This window comes from Acanthopagrus latus, chromosome 7, assembly GCF_904848185.1.
Source record: "Acanthopagrus latus isolate v.2019 chromosome 7, fAcaLat1.1, whole genome shotgun sequence".
NCBI lineage: Eukaryota > Metazoa > Chordata > Actinopteri > Spariformes > Sparidae > Acanthopagrus > Acanthopagrus latus.
Window position 1 is genome coordinate 12,468,120 of NC_051045.1, and position 25,711 is coordinate 12,493,830.

A 25,711-nucleotide genomic window follows, 5' to 3' on the forward strand; every position below is an offset into this window, starting at 1 on the left:
CAATCACAGCACAGCAAAAGGTAAGGAGGAAGAGTTAGAGCTGATAAAAGATTGTCTTTAATGTTTGGCATCGTTAATGAATTCCATACCACAGCAGTTATGGGAGTAGGAAAACCACTTTTACAACCAAACACTGTTTGATCATGCTAACACCATATGTACAGGAAAGCACATTGAAAAGTGTATAAAGTATTTATATGAGAAGACTCAAAGTCAAGAACGGTGGAGACAGCCACAGTCTAATGGATTTGTCCTTTTTCAAACACTGATTATAGATATTTATCAATTACATTGATCTCTGGAGTACATGTATATACACAGAACAACGATAAACCTTTGTTGGGGGCGTCTGCAATAATTCTCAAAAATATTTCACAATACTGCTGTATGTACAATAACAGAATTTACATTGAAAAATTCTATTGTACCTATATTTTGAGTATCACTTCAGTCACCGGTTATCCTCAGTGCCGTCGGGCTCACGAGAGATACTCACATACTCTAATATATCTAACCTCAGGTCCATCTCCAGACAAAGTACAGCAGCCGATGCGGTCAGTACCTGGGGCCTTCAGTCTCAGCACGGTTTCTGAAATATGTTCACACAACTGATGATCTCACATACAAAAATAGATGTTGTCTAGTCAGCTGACAACTCGATGTACAGTAACACAAAAGCATCCACCTGCAAAAAAAAAAAAAAAAAAAAAAAACAACCAGAAAAACAAGTTATTGTTAAAATATTAGCTATATCCTTCCAACCCAACACGTCGCGATAAACAACTTCTTCTCTCAGTTCAGGGGCCTCAAGCGTTCTGTCGGAAACACGCCGTTCGTTTTTTTTCGCACAGCAGAAGGTTGATCGAGAAAGAGCCGCAGGCAGAATAAGAAGTATTAGCGCTACAAAGCAAACAACAATCTGGAACCAAAAGCGGGACGAAACCATACAAAAACACCACTAGGTAGATATCTTTTTTTTGTTTGTTTGTTTTGTCTTGTTTCCTTCAGGGGAGCGTAAAGTGTAACAGAATGAAAAGGAGAGCGGCTGTCGAGCTTTCTCTCAACGTCCGGATGATGAGAGGTCAAACTGCATTTGAGTGCACTTAAGGCAGGTAGGCGATTCCAACGCCGTCTGAGTGGGCTCCTCCACCCGGCCACTCAGCGCGCGTGGAGGGTGGGGGTGGGTGGGGTCTAGTCAAGTGTCATCAGACGCAACGCAAATCCGCCGCAGCTGTCCAGGGTTCAGCCCTCACTGCTTAATACGGTCTGATGACCACACAGAGGAGGAAAAAGACAGCGGGAGAAAGAGAGAGAGAGAGAGAAAGAGAGAGAGAGAATGATGTAAGTGTTCAGCAGGCAGGTTTGAGTTTGAGGTGTGGAGAGTTCTCGTTTCCATTCCCTTCTTCATTCACCGTGAACATGAGACACGACCGGTGGTTGGGAACCTGTCCGCCACTGTCCTCAGTTTCCTCTCTCTCGAGATATCTTTGTCGCACAGAAGAGACAAATAGAGACTTCTTCAACATGGACTGAACTTAAAGCACTTGAACAAAAGAAACCAAAAAAAAAAGAACAGCATTGCAGCTTGTGCAATACAAATAGAAACATCTCATCTGGATACATTCACGTAGGTTTTTCCGTACGCACGGGTACGGTGGCGGGGAAAATCGTCAGTGACTTGAAATTTGTGTCGGTCCAAGAGTCCAACCACAAAGACCTGCGATTTTATGACAGCAACACGGATCAGAGTGCGCCATTTGATATGATTCACTATTAAGGAGCACTTAACAGTGTTTTGAAAAACATAATGGACATAAGCCTTTGAAAACACTATAATGTATTTTGTATTATGTATTTATTTATCAAAATAAGAATTCATATATATGAAGCATTTTAAAGCAGAGAAGTCACTTCACTGTGAGTAACACCCTTCGGTCGTCGCCTTGTGTTGTGAAAATGACGTGAAAAGCAAAAAAATAAATAAAAATGGAGGGAGTTCAGAGCTTATACTGCACCTGGGATCACGTCGGTTATGATCACGGTTTGTCATGTTTCACAAAACTGTTGTCGTATTTATTCTCGAATTAAAAAACATGCTCACAGACAAGTTGTACAGGTGTGTACAATCAATATCAATTTCCGAACAAAGTTGATCTGTGTCATTGTTCGACGGATCATTTTTCTTTTAGTTAAATCTAAGAGAGGCCACGCGGAGCAGTGACGGCAGTTGTGCCTGTAGTTTCTGTAGACTCATCGAGGCTCACTCCTTCAGTTCTCTCCTTCATGTGCACTGAAACCGCAGAGCAAGAAAAAGGGTCAAACGACAAAACCCCGCTGCCTCACATGAGAATCTTTCTACGGCTGCTCGTTTGGCTCAGTGCAGATAAAGGGGGAGAAGAGAAGGAGAAGAAAGCTCTGACTGAAAACATAGCTGGAGCATCTTCATCACTGCGCCTCCTCGTGCTCCTCGCTGATGCACTGCTCCCAGGGGTGCTTCCCCTGGTCCTCTCTGTGGCCGTGAGGGGAGTGGAAGATCCGGCGGGGCAGCGGGATGGGCTGAGGCGGCAGCTCCTCCTCGGGGATGCAGCCCTCTCGCAGGTAGGGTTTGGGCGGCACGGCCGGAGGCTGAGGTCTGCGGTAGGGGATGTGGTGAGGGCCGTGACCGGGTGCGTGGTGGTGGGGCGGCGGCCCGTGGGAGTGGCCGTCCATCCCCGGGTGGGCATGAGCGTGGGGATGCGAGTGGTTGTGTGGGTGCGAAGCGGGGCTGCGGTAGTGGAAAGGGCGGACCTGGTCCATGGAGTCGATCTCCGGTCCGCCGTAGTGGATGTGCAGGTAGGGAGATGCCAGGTACTCCTCGGGAGGGGACCACAGGTGACTGGGAAGAGGCTCCAAGGCGTCGTTCCTGATGGGGCCCGGCTCTGGATACTGGCCTCCGAAGTTGCTCTCACTCAGAGAGGAAACGCCGCTGCTGGCACTGCCGGACAGGGTGGAGTTACTGCCACCCAGAGCTGACTGAGGACTGGTGGGGGAGCCAGGGATCGGGTGCAGAGGAGACTGGACAGAGAGAGAGAAAGGGAGGGTGTCCTGGGTGTGCTTATCTCGATCACAACAACCTGAATATTAACAGCTGCCTTCACATGCTGTCAGAAAGAGAGAGCCAAGTTTGGAATAAGAGCAGGTGAGGAGTCAACAACTGCTTCATCATTCTAAAACTGTCTGAGTTTTCAAGCAGCGAGGCACTTCAACAGGGCTTCGAAATTATGACTTGACTGCCCGAGTGAAATATATGATGTCTCCACACTCAATCATCTGAAGGTGTGATATATATTTAATAAACTGACGTCTGGGAGCTTCATTTTCGAAGCTACAATTTCAGCGTCATATCTACATGAATTATTCATGTACATTTCAAGGAAGGGGAAGACCAGCAAGGAAAAAAAGATTAGAAGGAAGAGGAGGACGAAAAGTGGATCTCAACATGAAGCAGTCTTCAAAGTGTAGTAGTCAACCAAGTGAGATCTTGAGGTACTTAAACTTGTGTTTATTCTCTGCTATTTTATACTTCTAATCTACTGCATTTAAAAGGATGTTTAAAAAAAGTTTCCCAACCTCTACATTTCTCAGATGTTTTCAATATTCAATAAAAAAATGAAAATAGGATGAGGAGAATCAAAACAATAGAGTATTAAATATTACTAATTATTAGTCATGTCGCAGCCCCTGACATTTATCTTTGGCCCCTTCAGATTTGGAAACACTGGACTGAAGTTCCAAGAAGTAAAAATTGCTGTTGTCACGACTTTACATGTTGTTTCTCTGAAGGCTGTACCTTTCGAAGTGAGCGGACAGGCAGGGCGGGGGGAGGGTCGCTGTTCTGGTGGTGAAACGCATCACAGTGCATCAGGAAGTGTCCTGCAGAGGGAAGTTCACGAGGAGAAAATATCACACAGAGTCGTCTGCAGCAGGTGAATAGCAAAGTCCAATATGAAATGGGAATATATATTTTTAGCAACCTATAACGCTCGTGTGTGAGGTAAAAGCAGAAAGTACCTGGTGGGAAGGACCTCGGTGGGACGGGAGGCATGATCACCCCTCCAGTAGAAGCTGGCATGTAGGACACCTGCTCCCTGTTCTCTCCATCCAGACTCCAGCCGGGGGGAGTGTTGGGAAACACTGGAGGGAGGGGGGAGAACACATTAACATGTCAACACACACTGTGATTAATCCAACCTTCATCATACTGTTCGTTTCAACCTGTGCATGCGTTACCTTTCTCTGGTAGGTTCATGTGAGGATCAACACATGGCTTACAGGGGCTAACTTGCTGGAATAAGGCACGCTGCATGTGGTTGTTCTGTAACAAGAAACCCAGTGAATCATTGTGAATTAGTGACAGTTATGTTTTAAAGTAAGGCTCCAGTTTTAAATAGGCTCGTTGGTAATATTCCATTTTAGCTGTCGGATTATCTGTTGATCTTTTGTACAAGTTGAATAGCTTATAAACACAGTTTTTGATTACCAGATGTGTTTGGACACACCTCTGTGGTGCTGTAGATCTGTCCTACCTGTCCGTTCTCTGCCATGTTGTAGTACATGGAGTTGTTGGCCCTCTCACGATGAGACGGCAACAGTATCATCACTTCCCGGTTGTGTTTGGCCTTGTCGGGTAAGGACGGAGAGCCTGGGGAAACAAATTAAATGAAAAAAAACTATTTTTCTACTCGCAGCGACCTCTTTGTATCTACCAGAAAAGACTTGCCATACTACAGCGCTCTATATAATTGATGGGATATCCGAAAGTTGTTTTGTAATTCTCAAGCGTCCGTGATTGATAAAACCTCCTTAAAAACATATTATTTTTCTGCAGCTGTGTTACTCACCTCTGGCACTCGAGGGAGCAGAGTTAATAATCTGAGAAGAGTTGGAGCGGATGGAGCTCAGGCTGGAGGAGGAGGGGCTCGGCTGCAAAACAAAAAGTATTCTATATATAACGAAGAGCGCTGATCTATAACAGAAAAAAACATCTTTGGTTTTATTTTTTTTTCCATGCGGCAGGCAGTAAAACTAATGATGTTTTTTTGTGCATCGAGGCAGTTATATTAAAATACAAAGATAGAAATGTTGAAGTCTTATTTAACGTTTCATATCCTGAAAAGTTTTCATGTGTGACTCACGATTTCTTACAGTATGCAGTTGCGCAGTACAAATTCATATAATGTTCATGTTAGGATGTGCATTTTATGTCAGGCCTCACCTGCATGTGTAGTGCGTCCTCGGGGTGCTCCCCCATCAGACCGTCGGTCATTATGACGAGGTTTCCTGCCTCGCTCGAAGTGTGAGAGGACAGAGAGGAGGACGAGTGACGGATCGAACCCTGAAGATTCAGAGGGCTGCAGGGGCAGAGACAGTGTTAGAGACTGTGTGTGTGTGTGTGTGTGTGTGTTTACTTGTAAAACCTGTGCAGCTGACTTTCTTGACAGATATATGTCTTTGTTTTTTGAAATCTCCTCAACAGAACTTCATAAATGCCAGATCTTCGAGACAAAATCAAAATATTTTTGATGAAATAACCCAATATTAACGATTGCTACTCTCACAAAAAATTAACACAATGATAGTTTTAATAAATAATCATCAGTAATGTGGATATAATGACCAAGTGAGTACAAAATTAGAAGTAGACCAGTCTGGGAAGTTTAGAAAATGACATCACTTTACTGTAAAACAATGTTTAAAAACATGGGGGAAAAAAAGATATTCCACTTCATGATATATTGATGTACAAAATCAAAGATAATATTTAGTTTCAGGATAATGAAATGATATTGAAACACAGTCCAGCCTTGCGGTATGTAAAGGCGTTTATCTATATGTGACCGTCCTGAGAGAAAGTAGTGACTTCTTGCCAAATGCATGCTGGGAAATGCTTTGGCCCCATGTAATCTCTAAACAGGATGTTCAATTTAGAAAATTGACACTTACATTTTCAATTTTGGGTTGAGACCAGAAATGTAGTACAACTATTTGTGGTTTGTGTGTGTGTGGCTGACCTGTGTCTGTGCATGAGGCGCACACTCTCGGGGCTCATGTGGCTGTGGGAGGACAGGATGCCTCTGGTAGAGTTGACCCCTTGGCAGCCCGCCGGGCCGAATCGATCCACGCCGGGCACGCCCTGCTGGGACCCAACCATATACTGCTCTGAATATTTATACCGCTCACGCACAGATTAAAACAGTGGGCGTTTTATCCCACACAAGACTCCCAACACAAACTTGTAAAACAGAGTCACAAGTGGGCCAACTCACGTGATGTAAACCTGTCCTCATCATGTGGAACTGATCAACAAGCTTTTTGTGCAGGGGACGCATCTCCGGGTGCACCAGCTTCTCATGGACGGCCAGTCCCACTCCGAGGATGTGCACCTGAGGGGAAAAAGCACCGTCATCGTGTGAGTCTGTTCGAACAGCGGATCAGCATGATCTGATGAACTTTTAAAGCAAAGTCTGACCTGTTCCTGCATCAGATCCTTCAGGTGTGTGATCCTCTCCGTGTCCTCTGGGTGGCTGCTGATGTAATCCTTGTCAAAGAAAGCCTGTTTGTACGAGAAGCAACAGATGAGGATCTCTGATTCCACAAATTCTGTGAAAAAAAATCTACAAATAAAATTCCTTTCTGTCGTCTACCTCCTGATATCTGGCGATGCCTCCATTCACAGCAGCGTCGATGACCCCGTTTAGGCACATGCTGAGCGGGTTGATGTTGCCGTGATGCTGCCTGTGTTGGTACTGGCTGATCAGAGTCCGCAGCTCCTGGGTCTTATTCTCTACCACGTAGATGGCGTTCTCCAGAGGGCTCACCTCCACCTGGAAATTAACAGACACAATCAGCAGAATCCATAATAAAGGGGAGGAAGTAGGTTTATACAAACACATTCCATCCTCCCTCTGAATCATGGCTACCGGGGTTAAAACCCTCAGGAGGACAAGCGTGTGAAGCATCAGCTGGAAGAGAATGAATGCTTGATCTCCACTCACCACTTCTCTCCTTTCCACCTCCGCCCAGCGAGAGATCCCGGGGAGAGGCCGCGAGAGGATCAGGGTCGTTCTCTCGATCCACAGACTCTGTTGAGCATGAACACAGAGAGAATAGAGGTTCATCACGAAGGTGTCAGGACACAACAGACTGTTTGAGGTAGATAAATGACCAGACGGGGGAAAACAAACCCTTAGAACAGTGTTTTAGAGCCTCATGTAGGTCAGTTCAGTAAAGAGTCCTCCTGTGGTTTGAGCCCAAATGTAGGTTACTGTGTGAGAGCGAACTACAGTATCAAGTCTGGTCCAAGTGTCTAAAGCCTCATGGGTTGTCGATTTCGTAGCACCATTTGCTGTATTTGTGCAAGATACAAGTGGGTGAGCAAAGGTACAACAACTAAAAAAAGGAGCTCATAATGTTCCATTTTATTTAAAGTTATGGAAAGTTACCTGGAGAAAAAATACAATATAGAGATGTATTAAATACAATAGCTGCAGCTGATTGTCTTTGAAAAACTGTTTTTCAATTCGAGGTCATTTCCTCTGCGCTAATGCGGTTTTCTGTCTCCGTCCGACAACGTCACGATCATGGAAACTTTTCCCTTTCCCCACCAACATTACATCATTTTGCAGTTGTTCTGAGTGGTGCACCTGGAGTTCAGGCAGAGGCCACCGTCAGTCAGATTTACAAACGCTGCTTCACAAAGAAGTGACAAAGTAAAAGAAAACAAACTGTTATGATAAAAATGTGAACACCTCAACCAAACATGGAGGAAGTATAGAGGATCTAATGTGCACAGGAGAAATGTTAGTTATGAGACTCTTTTTTACCCATTCTGACTTTTGGTCCCCCGATACTGTTTTTGTTTGATCCACACTTGATATCTGTGATGTTGTTTTGCCTTTCTGTGTGCTGCTGCTGTTAATTAAACTGTGTTTTTATACCACATCTCTGCACTTTTTCTATATAGCTCTACATGGAAAACTCATGGATAAGAAACCCAAAAAAACATGAGCAACAAAACACCCCAAAAAATAAAAACAGCACGTGAACACACAACAGCAACAGCAATTCATTTTTATTTTCAGCTCTCTGTTTTTGGACTGTCTAATATCCCTGCTCACCACTCATGTTGACATTGTTTATGTTTGGGACTAGTGGCTGCAATCATAGGACTGTAATAGTTTTTTTTTTTTTTTGTTTGGTAATTAAAGTAGGGTCCTCAGTCAATATTTAGTCATATTGACTGCAGTTATGAAATATATGTTTGCGAGTCCAAACATTCTTCATGTGGTTCAGAATTCTGCAGCCCGCATCAAAAAAAAACTAGAACATTTGATCATATTACATCAGTTTTAGCTTCACTTCAGTGGCTCTGTATCCTCGTCTTCTGATGACTTAAAAAACATAAATGGGCATTCCTCTTCATACCTGTCTGATCACCTTAAAAATCATATTCCTCTCAGTCTCAATTAATCTGTTTTGCCGGGTACCTTTGGTCCATGTTTGTTCTGCTGAAACATCTGTTTGTTGGAGCGTTCATGTCCCCGTCTCCCCCTCTGTCTCTCTTACTCTCAAACCCTATAATTAAATCATCTTATTTGTCCGTATACTGTCATTAGTATATTTTATGTGTTCTTAAATTTTTTTCTGGAGGGAGTTTTCTTTACCAAATGTTGAGCTTAAAGAAAAAGGGTATCTTGGACTATATAAATCAAATGGACTTGGCTTTAAATAAATCATGCAAAAGGTCTGTTGTACTGTATCTAGAACAGTTCACTCCATGAATCCGATCATGTCGTGTTTTATAACCAGTGTTTCATTCAAATGTGAGAGTGTGGCACTGCTGGCTCACCGTACCCTGAACTCATTCTCGCGGTCCTTGGGCCCCTTGTGGAACGGCCTGTCATAGTGGAAGCGGCTGACGTTGTTTATGCGGTAGAAGCTCTTGATCCTCTCGGGCACACGCTCCAGCTGAGGCACATCAGAGATGTCTGACACTGGAGTCACCGCGTAGATCTGCAAGTCTAGAAGCCCCAGTGTCAAGGAAGTGACAGACAGACGGACAGAAAGACAGACGTATTCACAGAGGAGGGATGTTCAAAGGAAATGCTTACAGAGAGCGTTTGCTCTCACAGTCTGACTCTGGAGCATCAACAGTGTTTCTATTACAACTGTGAACATTTTTTTATAAGATATCATTCATTCAATCAACTCATGAAGCAAAAAATGCAGAATATTCTTCATAAAATAGGCAGGCAGCCCCGTAGACTGAGGAGGATACACTGAGCGTCACTCTGCAGGATGGTGTCGTCAGGCTGGTTGGGATGCTGCATGGCGATGGCTTGCGGAAATTCCCCCAGCATTCTCTGCTGGAAGTCCTCAAGCCGCTCGTAATCGTAACCACGACAGACAAACTCCTTGTTCTGTAGAACGAGGAGGACAGCGTTTAGAATTCTCCAGGACTCGCAGTGACATGCTGTCGAGAAACTGACGTACATAACTCTGACGCCTCTAATGAACTACAGACTAACAAGAGATCTGGATAATCTTAGATATTTTTTTTGTTATTGTTTTAACTCGTGCTACAACTAGGGCTTATAACATTAGTTGTGCTATTTTAGTTGTTCTAATACTAGTGGATAAAACAGCATGCAGATAAACCCGTAATCACTTATTCCTGCTGAAGCATGGAGGAGCAGTGTAGCTGCACGCATCAGCAGAAACCTAAGTGTGTCAGACAGACAAGATAAGACTTTGTGAGCCGTACCCTGAGGAAGAAAGGAAACTTCCTGCCGTAGAAGCCCATTCGGAAGAACTCTGGTTCAATCCTCTGCTGCTCGATGATGTTGTCATAGTACGCTGCCTCCATTTTCTGCCACAGGAAGATAAACATGCAAAGGAGTCATGGTGAATAATGATTTAATCACACACAACACTGAATCGGCTGCATGGTCCTGATGAGTGTGGGCGTGCACAGGTAATTAGGACATTGTTTTGCGACGCCACACACGCTTCGCGCTGCATATTAGAGGAGGAGGACGACAGAGGGAGCTGAACAATCTTACCTCCCAGCATCACACGGGAGGATTGTTTGATAATAAACAGCAGAAACAGGAAGCACGCGGGGCCTTACTCACCCGTATCCAGCTGAGGCTCTGGTAATCATATAAAGTCTCGTACTGGAAAGCCAGCTCCCGGCAGAGGGAGATTCCATATTCCCAGCACTGCAAAGTCAAACATAAGCGGAAGAAATCAATAAAGTTCAATTTGCTCTTGACAACAAAAATAAATCATCATTAGAATGACCATGTGAGAAGGGGGAAACTACAGCAGCATGCTAAACATGAGACGACTACATCTGAACCTTTAAAGGGTCCATACGAGTTCTGTTTGCCCGCTGAGCTGCTGTAGATCTAATATTCAACTCACAGCTACAATTAGAAATGTCATATTTAGAATTCACTACAGCTTGAAAATGTGCACGATCAACGCAGAGAGGACAATCTGATGTCACACTTTATTTGTGATTTTGCCTTTTAATGGAATTGTATAAACATCAACAGGCATCTCTGTTTACTTTGAATTCAATGTATGATTTTATGTTAGTTTGTTTTTTTTCCATGTAAAGCATGTAGCTTTGAAAGGTGCGTTATAAATAAAGTGCATTATTATTATTATATTAGAAGAAGCGTAAGTGGAAGAAGACAAAGAAGAAGAAGAAGAAGAAGAAGAAGAAGAAAAAGAAAAGGAAGAAAAAGAAGAAGAGGGAGAAGGAGAAGAGGAAAAAGATTTTAAAACATTTTCAGAAGTACTGAAAACAAACCATGAGGGACATTATATTGTTGTGTTTAAAGGGGGAGAAACTGGTAGAAACTACGCAATTTTTTTTCTGGCTGAATAACCAAAATGGCTTCACTACTTATGGTAGTATTAAAAAATCAAAAACGAATCTTTGTAGTTTGCTGTTTCTATAAGTGAGTAAGAATGAGTGTTTCAAGTTCAGTGAGGTTTTCTCACCATTTATTCATCGGTGTCACCAACCTGCTAGCGTTAATATCGAAGCTTATGTAAATTTCAGTTTGTCCTGGGTGAATTTTCAACATTGGTATGCGCAGGTGAGTCCACAGGTACAGAGCAGCTACGAGCAGCAATAAAAACTGGAGATGACATAGAGTTAATGAAGGAGGCCACTTTTATTTCCTCCTCAGCTGCTCCGGTCCAGAGGGCATCGTGCTCTCCAAAGCACAGAGACCAGTCGACTAATTTCATTTTGTGGATGAATACCAGCCGTGGAGGAGTGATTCTGGGAAGCAAATCACATTCGTGTGGACATCTGATCCTAACTGAGGAGTGCTGTGATGTAGGCAAAGGCTACGTATATATATATATATATATATATATATATATATATATATATATATATATATATATATATATATATATATATATATATATGTGTGTATACATGATAAGATATTTGGTATAGAAATCTGTGACATTACAGGAAAAGCCTTGACAATTAGACCATTCTATTTTGATAACATTTCTGTCTTGTCTGAGAGGATGTTGTCTTAGTTATCAAACCTGTATGTGGTATTTACATGTATGTACATGTTATGTACATGTACAAGTGCAATACTGAGATACTTTCTTATCTAAATCTGACACTACTTTATCTGTTTACTTTACTACATTTATATTGATATGTTTATTTCATATATAAAACATACGATGAGCACTGTTATTGAACAGTGTATATTATTGGAATCAAACCAAAATGGCTACATTTACATGCACACATTTGCCAAATTGCTGATAGAATCAATGAGATAATTTGCTCTGATGCAGCAGGCATCAAGTAACTAGTGCAAGTAACTAGTAACTAAAATGATTAAATACATTTAGTGGAGTTAAAAATATAACATTTGCCTGCAAAATGTAGTCAAATGGAAAAATACAGTAGCAGAAAATGGAAATACACAATTAAAATACAAGTGCCTCAAACTTAAGTGCAGTACTGAAGTAAATGTAGTTAATCACATTACATCACTTTTTGTAGTTAAAAAAAAAGCCCAGTTTGACACCAGGGAATAACTGCCAAAGTGATTTGGGGAGTTTTACTGTTGCTAAAGTCAGCTCAACACTAACGACTGCCAACTAACTTTCAGGAGCCAAAACCACCTTCATACCTCGTGACAAGAGACAAACATTTCATACAGACTTAATGTTCATCACACCCCTTCAAATAAAGTGCTACCAGAGTATCAAATAACATAACACAGATATTATAATATACACTGTGGTGCTGCTACTTTTACTTAAACAAAGGATCTCAGTGTTTCATCACCACCGTATAAATCTGGATTAAAAGATTTAAGCAAGAGTTAGTATTTTGATAAACACATTTGTTTATAGAATAAAAAGGACACATCTTCATACTGGAGCTAAAACAATAACTCGGAATTGGCAAAAGATGTAAAACATGGTAAAAATTCTGGGATAAAGATTGTGAGATGAAGATGAAGATTGAAATGAGGGTTGATGAGGGCAAAATCTGATTGTGTTTGAGAACAGCTGCATTGCAGATGAGAACAATCACTTCAGCATTTTGAAACATTTTCAAAACCATCATTTTTACTGTTTGAGTGTCAGCTGCAGCTCAGCCAAAAGATGCTGTGGGTCACCAATTATTTGCTTTTAACTGTCTTGAAGTCGGTAAGTAGATAGTAGATAGTAAGAGATAAAAAAAAATCCACCCGCCTTGCCCTTGTTGAAGTAGTGGAGTATTTTACGACTCAGGTTCTCCTTGCGCTGCCACTCGCTCTGACAGGGATAGTGGAGGAAATCCCTCAGGGGCCGGTCCTCCCACTGCAGCAGCTCCCAGTACAGCAGCAGGGTGAACGCTGCCTCTGTTGTCAAGCACAGGTCAAAGGTCGTCAGATTAAAACCGAACCGTCGCGATGATAGTGCAGCTACAGATGTCGTGCCACAGTAATGAACTGATACCTTCCAGACATTTTGGGTCTAGGATTTGTGAACAGATGGCGTTTGACACAAAGCGCAGTCAGTGGCACAGAGCACAAGCTGCCAGAGCACCGCCGGTGTGTTTTGGTATATCGATGGCTAGAGGTGAAAAGTGCACCTGCACAGTTCAAATCATATCAGCTTCCCTCAGTTTTTTTGTCATTTGCTTAAATCCTGACATGAAAATGAAGACTATGGGAACACACACTGGAGACTGGAAAACAGAATTGTCAAACCCATAATAAGGTGGATGGAAATATTTTTTTTTTTATTGAACACTGAACATTTCTAAATAGTTATGACATTTGTTCTGTGTGATCTATATATTTTTTAATAAACTGTTTTTTTAAACTTGTCAAATACTAAAGAAATATAAAACATATACACAAATACAATAAAAAGATGGGTGTTTGTATGACACAAGTGTATTCAGTCAGCTGTAAAAGCTATTTAATTTCACTTTTGGGTCGAGCTACAATGATTAGTTGAAATCACAGAAAAATAATCTGCAACTATTCAAATAATTGCTGAGGCCTTTTTCTTTTCTTCCTTTTTTTACACAGAAATGGAGGAAATGGTTTATTCAGACTCGCGAAAATGGAAATGTCCTGCTTTCCCCTGTTTTAAATCGCGGTTAGACTGAGTATCTTAGAAGATATATCTTCTGAGGATATTTAAATACATGACTGTGAGCTGACTATATTACTCATTCTTTATGTAAAATGACAGAAACTTTTAGTGACTCCTGTCAAAGTGAAATAGTTTTTTGACATTTGGCTGTCTTGGCCGTAAAATCTGTGAGGCACTGTAAAGAAGTGCACTGCCTGGCACTGAGTATTAACTGTGACGAAAGAAAAAGTTGTTTAAACTGTGTGGAGGTTTACTGTCACATAGAGCTGTAACAATTAGGGAATGTTCAGACTGCAGGAGAAATCAGATTTGCTGTCTCAAATCTGAGACGCATTAGTGTAAATCTGATTTGGAACGCATTTCAAACCACCGACAAATCAGGTTAAAATCTGTATATGCCAGTAAAGGATTTGGGCTGACAAACTGAACAATGCCATGGTTGATTAGTAAAAAAAAACCAAAACGTGTCAATAGTGAGGATTTTAATTCTCTATGGGTTACTAAGTTGTATTTATGCGTGTGTTTACCTCACCTTAAGTGTAAGAAATCATGATTTTCTCACAATTTACAGACTCCTCAAGGTTATTAACAAATGCTTCTATCATAAATATAATCAGTTAGTTGCGACTCTAAAATAAAACAGCGATGAACATGACTCCACCGTATAAAACCAAAGATGAAAGATGCCTCTGTCCAAGTTTAAGTTTTTTTTTTTAAGCCAGCAATGATTCACACTATAAAAACATGTGCAGTCACAGACGACTCTGTAGAACACTAGTATGTGTTTCAATTAACTTGCCAGCTGCCTGTTGTTTGTTTTACGTAACTGATGAATAAGGTTGCATTTAATTAGTCATATTTGGCTACATTTACGTGCGCACAATGAAACCTCCACTGCCAACACTGTGAGTAAAGCAGGAACACTTAAGCCCGTTAACACGATTACAACAACTGACAACTTCCCCTGATTTCCTGTTCACATGATTAAGAGTGGCGTTTTCCAAACCTTATTAAAATTTACAGCAAATGATTAATTTAAGCCTTTTTTTTCTCATGTATAATGCAAATGTGATATGAATCCCCAAGTCACAAGACACATGAAAAGAAACAAACAAACCCGGCTGAGACTGTCAAGAGATGTTCTAATGTGTTCGTGTTGAGCTGCCAGTGCGCATTTATCTCGTCCCATCTCCTGACATTTAGCTCGTCTCTTTATCCTGTCAAGGTTATTTATCTTGCAAGTCTGTTTTCATCATACTTTCTTATCTATTAGCAATCTTGTCTGCGGCTCAACAGGGAATCCAGACTGCTGCGCTGTGGAGTTTCATCAGTTTTTCATACGCTGATGCCCAGAGACTCTCTTTTTGGATCATACTTCTTTTTACGATTTACAGACAACTGTTGCTGAAAAAAATGTATTCTGTCCTGAAACCTCGCCTTTAAAGACTTTAAGATACAAACTGAGGATGCAGTCAAAGCAGATTTTATCAGGCGCAATTTACCTCCTTTTCTGCTGTTTGTAATTTCTTGTCTTGTCAAAAGTAAATAAGGATGTAATCGATCAATATTTCCTGAATCAAAGGCCAATTCCACCCATTTGATCAAACCAGCTGGACACTGAAGAGCCCTCAAATCAGATTGAACCCAACCAAACTTAATATAAACTTATCGGGAAATTAACAACAGTCTGGCCACATCCTGAGAAGGGGTTTTATCAGCCTAAAATTTTGGCCATGATGCACCCAGAACTCTGTCTCCGTCCTCAACTATGCACCCGACATCTCTGTTACCTGTGAAGTCCTCTGCCTGGAGATGCAGGTCACACAGCTTGTGGATGTAGCGAATGTACATGTCCTCCTTGTTCACCTCTGATTTGTAGAAGTTCTGGGGATGAATTAAAAAGAAAAAAAAAACACATGATTAACATATATTCTGTGAAAATACTGACAAATGTGTTTACTGAAACTGAGAGTCAAATGTATCAGATGAATTTCTCACCATAAGGTTGACGGAACCACCGATTTTCTTGTTCTCCAGCTCGTCTCCTTTCATGCAGTCCCTAAAATATAAAAAATGGTTTATTTTTCTCATTGCTTTTCAACTGCTGGACATAAACCATCAGTGCAACTATTACTATATATGACACTGATAGACCCCTGTCAAATCCAGAGGCTGCCGTTCACTGTACAGATTATAAAGCACAATGAGGCAACGTGATTGTGATTTTGAGTGATAGAGATAAAACTGACTCAACTCGACACTAATCTGGAAAGACAGCATTCAAATATTTTGTCCCATAAATAACATAGTGGCAGACAACTTTATGCTTTAACACATCGTTCTGAAGTCAATGCTGATCACACAGTGTGATGATGTGAAAGGAAGCACTACCTTTGTGCAACCAAAACAGGTAGAGGCATTGTTTCACCTGGTTGCGATAGTGATAGAAGAGATTTTACTCTGCCTTTTTATAGCAGTGAGATCAGGTTCTCCAGGTCAAATTGGGATTCTCACAGTTGTTTATCGCTTTGGACAGCAGCCAGGGAGCTCACGGTGGCCGTCTGGCTAATGGTGTTTCTTCACAACAGCGATGCCAACAGGAATACCACAGGGAAGCGCAAGCAGGGGAGAAAGTTAAAAAGTTGTCTATTTCTGCTTTAACCCCAGCGTACCTGTAATCCAGCAATCGTTCCACAAGCCTTGTGACCGACGTGACAAACGAGATCCCCGTCTCTCTCCAGGTCTCCTGCTCTATTTTCTCCAGTAGGCTGCGCAAAAAAAATAACACACTTTTTACTAAAGGCGACGAGCACAGGAAGTACAGAAATGTGGATCAAAATGTGCTCGGGTATATGTCCTCACCTCGGATAAGGACCAAACAGCTGGGTCCTAGGGCCAAGCAACACATAGAAGGGAACACGTTAGAGGGAAATAATAAAAGAGCAGCAATTTTCCGAGTATCACTTCACAGGCTCGCTAAACACAGGTTTGATGCTTACAAAAGACTGAAGAGCTCTCTGTGATTATCATCGCCTTTCCCATCCGACACCATGCTGTCCAGCTTATCCATCAGCTCCGCTTCCACCTACACACACAGACACACATTCAAGCCAAAGGACGTGGGTGTTGATTTGACAAAAAGGCTGTCCATCTTTCATCTTTATCTGCGGCGACACGCGCAATCTGGAGTTCAGAACGCGATGCTGTCGCGCTCACCTGTTTGAAGTTGCCATTTTTCCTCTGTTCCCAATCCATCATGTCGTGGAAAATCGGGATCATGATGTTTCTGACCTCGGTCTGAGGCACCAGGGTGACGCCGAGGAAGGGGCCCATCATTCCTGGGATGAAGTGGGGCTTGTTGTCACCTGGATTTACACAGATCAACACAGATTAGGGCACACTGCTCTTGCTGATTTGATAAAGAAAACAAAATGTACGAGGGCTGTCTGACGCACCTAATTTTTGCCACATGCTGAAGAGCTCATAAGCCATCATCACTCTCATATCTCCATACCTACAAGGAAAAGTGTGCAAGATGAAGCAGGGAGAGTTAGATAAATAATAAACCTGTGGAGGAGAGAAGGAATACAATGAATACAACGCTGGTTTCTCACTTGTCAAGGACTTTCTTTCTCTTAGCTGGGCCAAGCGCCTCAAGCTGCAGACTGGGCTGGTTGATGTAAAGCACAGTGAGGCTGAAAAAGGAGTTCCACACCTAATACAAAGCGAAGACGAAAGAAAAAAGACTGATTATTTTGACGGTGAATCGTTACATTCCAGAAAATGAATTATGGAATGGCTTCGACGTTGGCTTGGTGCTGTTTTTCCTTTTACGCACCTTGAAATCAAAATCGGCCTCTGAAAAGTTCTTGTGCAGCGCCGGCGACAAGAACTGTGTTGTCACCACGATGATGCTGCAGAAACGCAAAACATTACTCTGTCAGCTTACAAAACAAGGTAGCTGCCAAAAATAGATGAAGAAATTTGCAGCACAAGCGTCACCTTCACAGCAGGATTATCTGAAGAGAGACTGATCTAATGGTTGGCTGTATTCCCTTACCATATATCCAGGACAAAAGACTGCCTGACGGAAAAGGAAAAAAGCGGACTCACTGACTTGTTAGAAGCCTCATGACACTCCAGTCTCGGGGGAAGATAGTCAGTTTCATGAGATTGCGGAACACGCAGAAGATCTTTAACAGGAACTCCTGCCAAGGAATAAATTAAGAAGAGGTATGCAGTGCAGGTGTGTTGCAAATGTGGTGATTTGGCTCGGCTCTTGTGACTCAGACGGTCTCTCACCTTCAGCTCCTCCTTGCTGTGGAAGTTGTTGAGGAGATGGTGAAAGTGGATCTCAGTCATTTGCTGGAGCAGTGAGAGAAGGCAGGAGACGTACTCGCCCTGCGTGAAAGAAAATGACAGACGTGGGCGCACACGTGTTAAGACGGGTTAATCAGCACTAAGCTCTACCTGTTTTTAATGCACATCAAAGAGGCACATGTGGGGTGGAGGCTTACAGTTATCTCAGCAGTGCACTGGGGACAGCGTTGCCCTCTGGACGTCTCCACGGAGTGAGACTTGCTCATGATGGACAGCAGAGTCTGCAGCAGCACGTCCAGGAGGCTTTCCACCATCATCTCTACTTCCTCCTGAACAGAAGACTCCTGAGACACAAACAGCAGGCAGAGAAACGCTGAGTGAACAACAGAGATGCAAACATGCCACTTAATGGGTACTCCTTACAGGCTTCAGCTGCATTAGCATGATCTATTTTAAAAGGAAATCTTATATTACATTTGCTTTTTCAATTAAACCTTAGTGTGTAATCACATGGGGGTTTTCAGTCATATTTGTCTTGCATGCATTTGATACATAGTACTGTACCATGGAGCTAGTCTTAATTATGGAGAAGATGCTGCTGAGGATCCCAGAACAGATGAGCAGCTCCCTCTGCTGGCGCAGATGCAGGTGGATGTGATGCAGAACAACCGGCAGCAGAATACTACGAGACTCTGAGGACGAGGCAAAGAAAGGAGGAAGGAGTGGCTGTATGTTTGACAGTTTTAATATCTTCAGGTAAAGATCACAGATCGCCGCATTTGTCTCACCAGGGAAGAAGAAGAGGCGGCTCTCGACAGTCCGGGCAATGGACTGCAGTTTGACAACATCCATGGACTGGCCGATGTCCACTGTGCTGGGCATGCTTCCTAAGGTGCCCCTGACATATTCGGCTACCTCCTGGACAGTGAACATCTGCAGCAGCTCATCAAAGATATCAGGGAAACTGTTCAACAATGCTGCCTGAGGGGACAAACCAAGGACAAGGAGAGGGAATTTGTAGTTCACATAGAGAACATGTTTAAAAATGAAGCGACACTTATATAAAATGTATAAAATCATCACACAGCTCCTTTTACCCAACAAATAGCCCAAAAGGAAGCTCGCCAAAAAAGGGAACATGACAAATTTCTCCCTACAAAGACTCAAAAACACCAACTGTGTTTCTGTTACTTAAGAATACATCATCCTGTTTTTGGCAAACTGGAGGACGCACAGCCTCTGCTGCATTGTGAAACCAACACAGGGGGGTGCTGTGACTTACTGAGACGGATGACAGCCCCACAGCATGACCACAGAAAGGCATGCAGTTGATCACACCCCTAAACTGTCCAAGGAAGGGGCAACAGTGGGGGCAAAGGATTGAAAGATCAGTCAACAGAACACAGAATGAAAACGGAATGGAAAAAAAGACAAATTAATCAACAAAACTGTGGATGCAAACTCAGGGGATGGATAAAAAAAGACAAAAAAATATATAAAAATAAAGACAGTGACAACAAACGTTAGAATGAGACGTGCCGTGCATTGTTGGTGAAAATTGTCCGTCATGAGGTGAGAACTATCTGACCTGCGTGAACACCAGGTTCTCTGAGCTGCGGCTGTCCAGACTCAGGACGAAGCGGATCGACTGGAAGAGCTCTTGAATGCTCGCTCTGAACTGCTCCTCCTCCATCCCGCAGGTGGCCCTCGAGTACAGGATCCGTGACTGGACGATGAACTTAAACAGGTACTCCAGAGCCTGCAGGATGCAGACGGAGAAATACAGTCAGGTCAAAGCATGCATCATTTTATGTATAAGCGCAGAGCAGCGGCTGGGTTTGTAGTTGATCGTCCAGCGAAAATCAATACATGAAAGAACACAACAAAGTAGCTCTTCACGTGATCTCATTGGAAAAGGAAATCCAAAGACCGTGAGGTAAATGTTTCACTCGGTAGACGTCAGTATCCGAGGATATTTTTGTCAACTTCCTTTCTCTCAGCAGGGAACTCACACACTCACACACTGAGGTCGTACATGGCTTCACATTACTCCTTTCAGCCTTCTGTTTGACTATTTCTCCACGTCTTACTAATTAATCCCAGAGGACAGACCAGAGAGGAAGTGTGCAATACTTTACCCTCATGGCTTCCTGGATGTGGTCCTGTCGGACGACCTCAGCCGAGCGGTCCATGTACCACTTCAGACAGCGAATGAGCTCCCTGCAAGTTTGATATTACAGAGACAATATTGATATTGAGTGTAATTTTATAGATATTAAAATGTGGGTTTGTAATTTTTTGAGAGAAAACAATTAAGTAAATGTTGTGTATACTTGTATGCCAACGCTCCAGCAAAGTGGTTTTGGATGTAGGAGTCCATGACGGGTCTGAAGTGGTAGAAACGGCTGTCCCTGAGCAGGTTAATGATGAACACCTAATGACACACACAAACACCACACACACAAAATGTTTTTGTTTATAAAAATATATACACACTTATCTCCTGTGCTTACAAGCAGAATAAATCATGTGGCTGAATATAGCCGTGCTCCTTTAATTTTCCTACCAGTGACTGGAAAACCAGCGGTCCATATTTATCAGTGTTGTCATCTAAAAGACAAAAAAGCGTATCCAGGACATCTCGCAAGAACTGTGAGGAGAGAAAGGAACGACACTCAGCACACCCATCACATCAAAGGCCTTCATGGTAACCAAAATAGAAACAAAGGGTAGCCCCTTCATCCAAAAACACAGCAATAAAAAAACCTTTGTCTTAAGATTCTGAGATGATTTCGTAACACTGTTAAATATGTTTTAATGCAGTAACAGATATGAGAATACCCAAAAGACATCAACATTCATTGTGACTATAATCTGGTGAATAAATACATTAAAATTGTAATGTAATATCACTTAAAATCAACAGTCACATAACATTTGTAGTCTTAGAAAATTGACTGTATTTTCTTCCCAGGAGGCAAACACTGTTAATCAATAGATTATCGATAGATCTATAATACGATGACAGAGACCTTGACAATCTCCTCTCCGCTAATCTGGCGTAATCGGCCAAGGATGTCCAACACCCTGTCTGGATGGGCCTTCCAGTTCAGGAGAGCCAGAAGGTCCACTGAAAACAGACAAAAAAATAAAAATTGAGTTGAATAGGAAGCGAAAGAACATGGAGAAGAGCATGAAAAGGTGTTAACATTACCATTCTGTGTGAGTTTGGTGGAGCAGAGTATTGTGGAGACCCAGAACGTTTCTTTGGGGCTTCTCTGGAAGGGCAGGTTGGCCGGCAGGTTGGGGCAGCTGTTGAAGTCTTCCTTACAGCACGGCAGACTCAGGTACAGGCCCTGGTTACTGAAGGTGGCGTTCTCATCGCACTAGAGGACGGATACCAGAGGGTAACAGAAGAGTCATTAAGGTTTAGAGACATTTGATTGGCTTTCATATTGGGGGGTGAAGTGGCAAGAGTTTTGTGTCCTGCCATGGCCCAAAAAAAGATTTTGAGTAGCTTTCTGTCCTCCAAACACACGAATGCTGCTTGCTAATGCAACATTAGTGGTGCTACCACACCTACTTATATTCTATGGGTTAAAAATGGTAGCATGTCTGACAGGGATTTTGGCTTTCTGGCTTTATAGCATACTACTAATTATTGTTTTTACCAACGCAAAGACGCTATACAAGAGTGATACTTTAGCATGCTAACAGCAGGTTATGTTGAACAGAATTCATAATGCTAGCATGCTTAAAACGTTATACGTCACCTCAGAGCATACTAACGCTTCCTGCTAATGTCATTGTAAAAGTCTTATCCTAAGAGTAATCGGTTAACTATGCTAACAAAAGGTTACACTGATCAAAAAACATAATGCTAGCATGCTACAGTTTTTGCCATGTCTCAGCTCTCTGGCTTCACAGCATGCTAAATTGTTGTGCTACTATGCAAAAATATTGTTCTATAATTTCACATGCTAATAGCAAGTTGTTGAGCATAATATAAAAGGCTAGTATCTTTTAAAATGTTATACCTGGCTTCATAGAATGTTATATTGCTTGCTAGTGGTATCATAAACATGTTACGTTAGCATACTAACAAAAAGTTACGCTGATGCTAAAATGTCTGATTGCTATCTATATGATTTAGGGGTCACAGGAGTTAAAGATTAATAGATCAATGCAAGTTAAAAAAAATAAATAAAAAAAAAAATAACAGCCTTAAACTATAGGACATTATCAATTCAATCATACATAGAGGTACAAAGTCAAAGGCAATCTTAATGAACATTACTTTTTACATCATTCTCAAGCTCCTTGGTGAATGATTTCACACTTGAAATATTTTTTTACGAGGCAGCTCTCTAATTGCTGTGGTCATTCTTGAATTTTAGGGCTTAAGGATGTGGGTCACAGCCCAGAAGAGGTTGGTTATAGCCGCCAGACAAAAAAAAAATGTTGCTGAAGCTGCTGAACGAGTCATTCAGGGCAGCTTAACTATCACAGAGGAGCTACTGTACATGTTTTGGTGAAGTAGAGCAGACAAAATGAATGGTGCGTTTCATTACGTGTTGTCGGAGCACACCATGACCCACTGTCCACTGCTGAGAAACTGCAATAAAAGACACACAGAGAGCTGCCAGCAGTGGACTCCCCACCACCACAGACACACACCACCACAGCTGAGGGCCAATTTAAAGCACTCAACTTTTAATTTGAAAGCTAAGGACACAAAGGGTCAAACTTAGAGGGATCCTGAAGTGTGTACTTTGCTGGTTTTTACAGCTGATGAAGAACACCACACATCGGAAATGTGCGTCAAAACCTGCACACACCTTGTACACATACAGTTCGTGGCTCTCATCTGACAGTGTGGTCCCGTCTTCTCTCATCAGAGGGGTGAAGGCAAATCCGAACAGCTTTTTCTCTCCTTTGTCTTTAGCTGAAAGGAAGCACATCATAATAAACACACATCATCATGCGGCATCTATGCAGCGCAAACCATATTTGTATAACTCAACGCGCGATCCCATCCGTTCTAATAAAGAGACAGATGATTGCCACTGAGCTGCATTACTGACTCACTGGAGCAGTGTCTGAACTCAAAGCGTAGGTGGGACCCCCTGAAACGATCTATGGGAATTGGTAGCTTGACCATCTCGCTCCAGCGAGGGCCGTTGTTGTGGTACAGGACGAAAGAGCGATACTCGGTGGTGTTGGGCTCCCCGCTGCCCAAACTGATGCAGTCCTGAGGAGAACAAACGAGCGCAGATTAGATTACTTTTAGTGACATATATGCATTCAGTGACATATCAACTTTAGCGTGTGGGCGTATGGGAATGAAGGTTGCACTCATCATGACTCATGTATTAATAATGATATGGTGCATAATAAGTCATGTACATATGTGTCATACTTTGAGTGTGTCCCCGTCGGCGTAGAGTACATAGAGCGTGACTTCAATGTTCTTCTGGACACTCTTGCCTCCTCTCTCAAACTCCCCCCTCTCCAGGGTCAGATACAGGTCATTGCGTGTGTCACCTATGACAATTACAAAAAAACAAAACTTTGATTAAAGGAGGAATCCACCTATTTTACATACAAAAGTCTGTATATTTGTCTTGGGAAGAGCTAGTACATAAAAAACATTGGTTGCGCCCTGCCTTTTGTGGCTCCCTTGGTCACGAAAATGACATACTGTAGGCTGCAGGAGCCTGTGTGTTCTCGTTCTCATAGAGGCAGCTGCTGAACTGTGTATGTTGGCTGAGTTACAGGTTATGACATAAAACAAATATGCTATTAAATGTCAGTAGGGTCAAACACTTAAAGGCAGTCATGCATCGTCTGGAAAAGAGGTTTCCATTTTTGGCTACTCTTACATGTCACTTGTCGCAATTTAAATGGCAATAATCTTTTAAGATAACAAGTTACTTTCAAATGTAACACTAACACTGACTGTAGGGGAGGGGTGTTCAGTTCGTTGCAATCTGCAGCCTCACCACTAGATGCCACTAAATCCTACAAACTGCACCTTTGTCCATGGTGCGGAGTAAGAAATGAGGTTACAAGACCTCTTGAGCCACCTCATTGCTAGCCACTAGCATAACAAACACAAACACATTGTGGGCTTTTTTTCACAAAAATGCATAAAAAAAGACTTAATCTGGACCTGCTGCATTCATTTGTACATTCCTCTCTTATGACAAAGTTGAAAGAGTACAATGCTAATTCAGCTGAGCCCTCTTTTATGCTTGACACACCACAACGTCATGCGCAAAATCATTTCCCTAAAGCCCTGTCATAGCCCTGCTAGCTTGAGGTTCAATGTAACCCTCAACAACAGGACAAAGACATCTAAGAAAGTCCCAGATGATGATAACAAGCATGTCTCCTGCCTCGCCGATGTTAATAAGTTATAATGTACGCGTCAGCCTCTGCTCCACAGATGAACCGCGAGCGGTCAACATAAATTAAGCTGCTGTGCGGACTAAGATGTGCACCACACATCATTGTTCTTGTCAATGAGAAATGACCCCGCTGAGTTGTAATACACTGTAGCTCATGACTGCCTCAGCACCTTCTTGTGAGGTCAGTGTTTAATGGAATAAATATCAGAGGCAACAGTGGAGGAAGATATTGCAGTTATTTATAAAATCAGATTATAGTTATTTATAACCGAGTCATTTCCTTGGGGACGGATGAGTCACAAGGGTTGATATTGGGAGGTATTTCAGGCTAACTGGAAAAGAAGCTGGAGAGGAGCTGGCGAGGAGGTGAGGAGAGGAGAGAAGAGGAGAGAAGAAGACGATACATTTTCAGAGGACACGGAGCAGAGCGGTATTATCTGATGAAATATACCGAAATAAACACACACCTCTCCCTTTTTCTCTCTCTTTAAGTTTTCTTTGAAGACCTGTGCTCTTCATAATTTGCACAGCACCTGACCTAAATATTGATCTTCCACCAATAGAGACTGAGAGTCTCCAAAATACCAGTGGTGATAAAAGCACTTTCACTTAAGTCAAAGTCCTGCATTCAAGTCTTACGTAAAAAGTACATGTGTACTAATGCTGTGGTTGGTGTGTGTAGTTTTAACCACTTTATATAGTAAGGTACGTTAGCGTACGTAACGCCCAGTGGATGGGTTGTGAGATCATAAATGAGGTAGGAAAGAAGAAAAAATGAAATTCTGCTACAAAAATTACAATGATTTCAGTTTTTGCACCTTCCTCGAGTTCCCTTAAAAAAAGGCCACTTGTTAAAATGCCCAACTTGGAAGCGAAAATAAACAAGTTAACAGTCTGATTATTACAAAAACGTTGTCAGACTGTGCAGCTAATTTTATCCACTCTTGACAACTGTACGGAGGATGACTCATTTAAATTACACTAATGCTTTAAGTTATGCTTAATTGAGGGCATTGGCACTTGAGTGACAGGAGTAACCAGGCTTCATTTGGCCCACGTCGGCTCCACCTCTTTGCCCATTTTTTGGATTATGTGGAAATCGGACACCGCCAAGATGACAAATCACTCTTATGTGGAGGGGGGCTCTGCAGTATCCATCGCACTCCATCCAAGTGGTATCTGATGGAAACACTCATGTAAAATGTCTTAAACGTCATCACTACTTGTGTAAGTGTAACAATTTTCCATGGCCAATAAATAAAGATGAAGCGTGTGCTGTGAAACCAACTTGT

General features: G+C 42.2%; 1 protein-coding gene across 5 annotated transcripts in view; it reads right to left on the minus strand.

Moving 5' to 3' along the window:
- Nucleotides 1-38: 38 nt before the first annotated feature.
- The window catches only part of LOC119023286 (dedicator of cytokinesis protein 3-like), a 54,567-nt gene continuing 28,894 nt past the window's right edge, over nt 39-25,711 (minus strand). Inside the window, exons 15-55 of one of the 5 annotated variants that reach the window (XM_037105103.1) lie at nt 23,429-23,553; nt 23,098-23,260; nt 22,848-22,954; nt 21,224-21,395; nt 21,042-21,139; nt 20,576-20,659; nt 20,343-20,443; nt 20,148-20,229; nt 19,598-19,768; nt 19,292-19,354; nt 18,798-18,990; nt 18,574-18,701; nt 18,207-18,353; nt 17,992-18,090; nt 17,803-17,897; nt 17,528-17,603; nt 17,304-17,404; nt 17,145-17,203; nt 16,906-17,054; nt 16,689-16,774; nt 16,552-16,578; nt 16,362-16,457; nt 15,688-15,748; nt 15,480-15,573; nt 12,796-12,944; nt 10,173-10,259; nt 9,803-9,907; nt 9,317-9,458; nt 8,893-9,059; nt 7,035-7,121; nt 6,684-6,863; nt 6,509-6,592; nt 6,306-6,422; nt 6,051-6,175; nt 5,255-5,390; nt 4,881-4,962; nt 4,566-4,681; nt 4,270-4,354; nt 4,051-4,173; nt 3,830-3,912; nt 39-3,054 (exon numbers count right to left, since the gene is read on the minus strand). In XM_037105103.1, coding sequence (XP_036960998.1) covers nt 2,446-3,054; nt 3,830-3,912; nt 4,051-4,173; nt 4,270-4,354; nt 4,566-4,681; nt 4,881-4,962; nt 5,255-5,390; nt 6,051-6,175; nt 6,306-6,422; nt 6,509-6,592; nt 6,684-6,863; nt 7,035-7,121; nt 8,893-9,059; nt 9,317-9,458; nt 9,803-9,907; nt 10,173-10,259; nt 12,796-12,944; nt 15,480-15,573; nt 15,688-15,748; nt 16,362-16,457; nt 16,552-16,578; nt 16,689-16,774; nt 16,906-17,054; nt 17,145-17,203; nt 17,304-17,404; nt 17,528-17,603; nt 17,803-17,897; nt 17,992-18,090; nt 18,207-18,353; nt 18,574-18,701; nt 18,798-18,990; nt 19,292-19,354; nt 19,598-19,768; nt 20,148-20,229; nt 20,343-20,443; nt 20,576-20,659; nt 21,042-21,139; nt 21,224-21,395; nt 22,848-22,954; nt 23,098-23,260; nt 23,429-23,553 — 5,054 coding nt within the window. In that variant the 3' untranslated portion in view covers nt 39-2,445. Of the gene's footprint in view, nt 3,055-3,829; nt 3,913-4,050; nt 4,174-4,269; nt 4,355-4,565; nt 4,682-4,880; nt 4,963-5,254; nt 5,391-6,050; nt 6,194-6,305; nt 6,423-6,508; nt 6,593-6,683; nt 6,864-7,034; nt 7,122-8,892; nt 9,060-9,316; nt 9,459-9,802; nt 9,908-10,172; nt 10,260-12,795; nt 12,945-15,479; nt 15,574-15,687; nt 15,749-16,361; nt 16,458-16,551; nt 16,579-16,688; nt 16,775-16,905; nt 17,055-17,144; nt 17,204-17,303; nt 17,405-17,527; nt 17,604-17,802; nt 17,898-17,991; nt 18,091-18,206; nt 18,354-18,573; nt 18,702-18,797; nt 18,991-19,291; nt 19,355-19,597; nt 19,769-20,147; nt 20,230-20,342; nt 20,444-20,575; nt 20,660-21,041; nt 21,140-21,223; nt 21,396-22,847; nt 22,955-23,097; nt 23,261-23,428; nt 23,554-25,711 lie in introns of all 5 variants that reach the window. The other 4 variants (XM_037105104.1, XM_037105102.1, XM_037105106.1 and 1 more) reach the window with 4 other exon arrangements.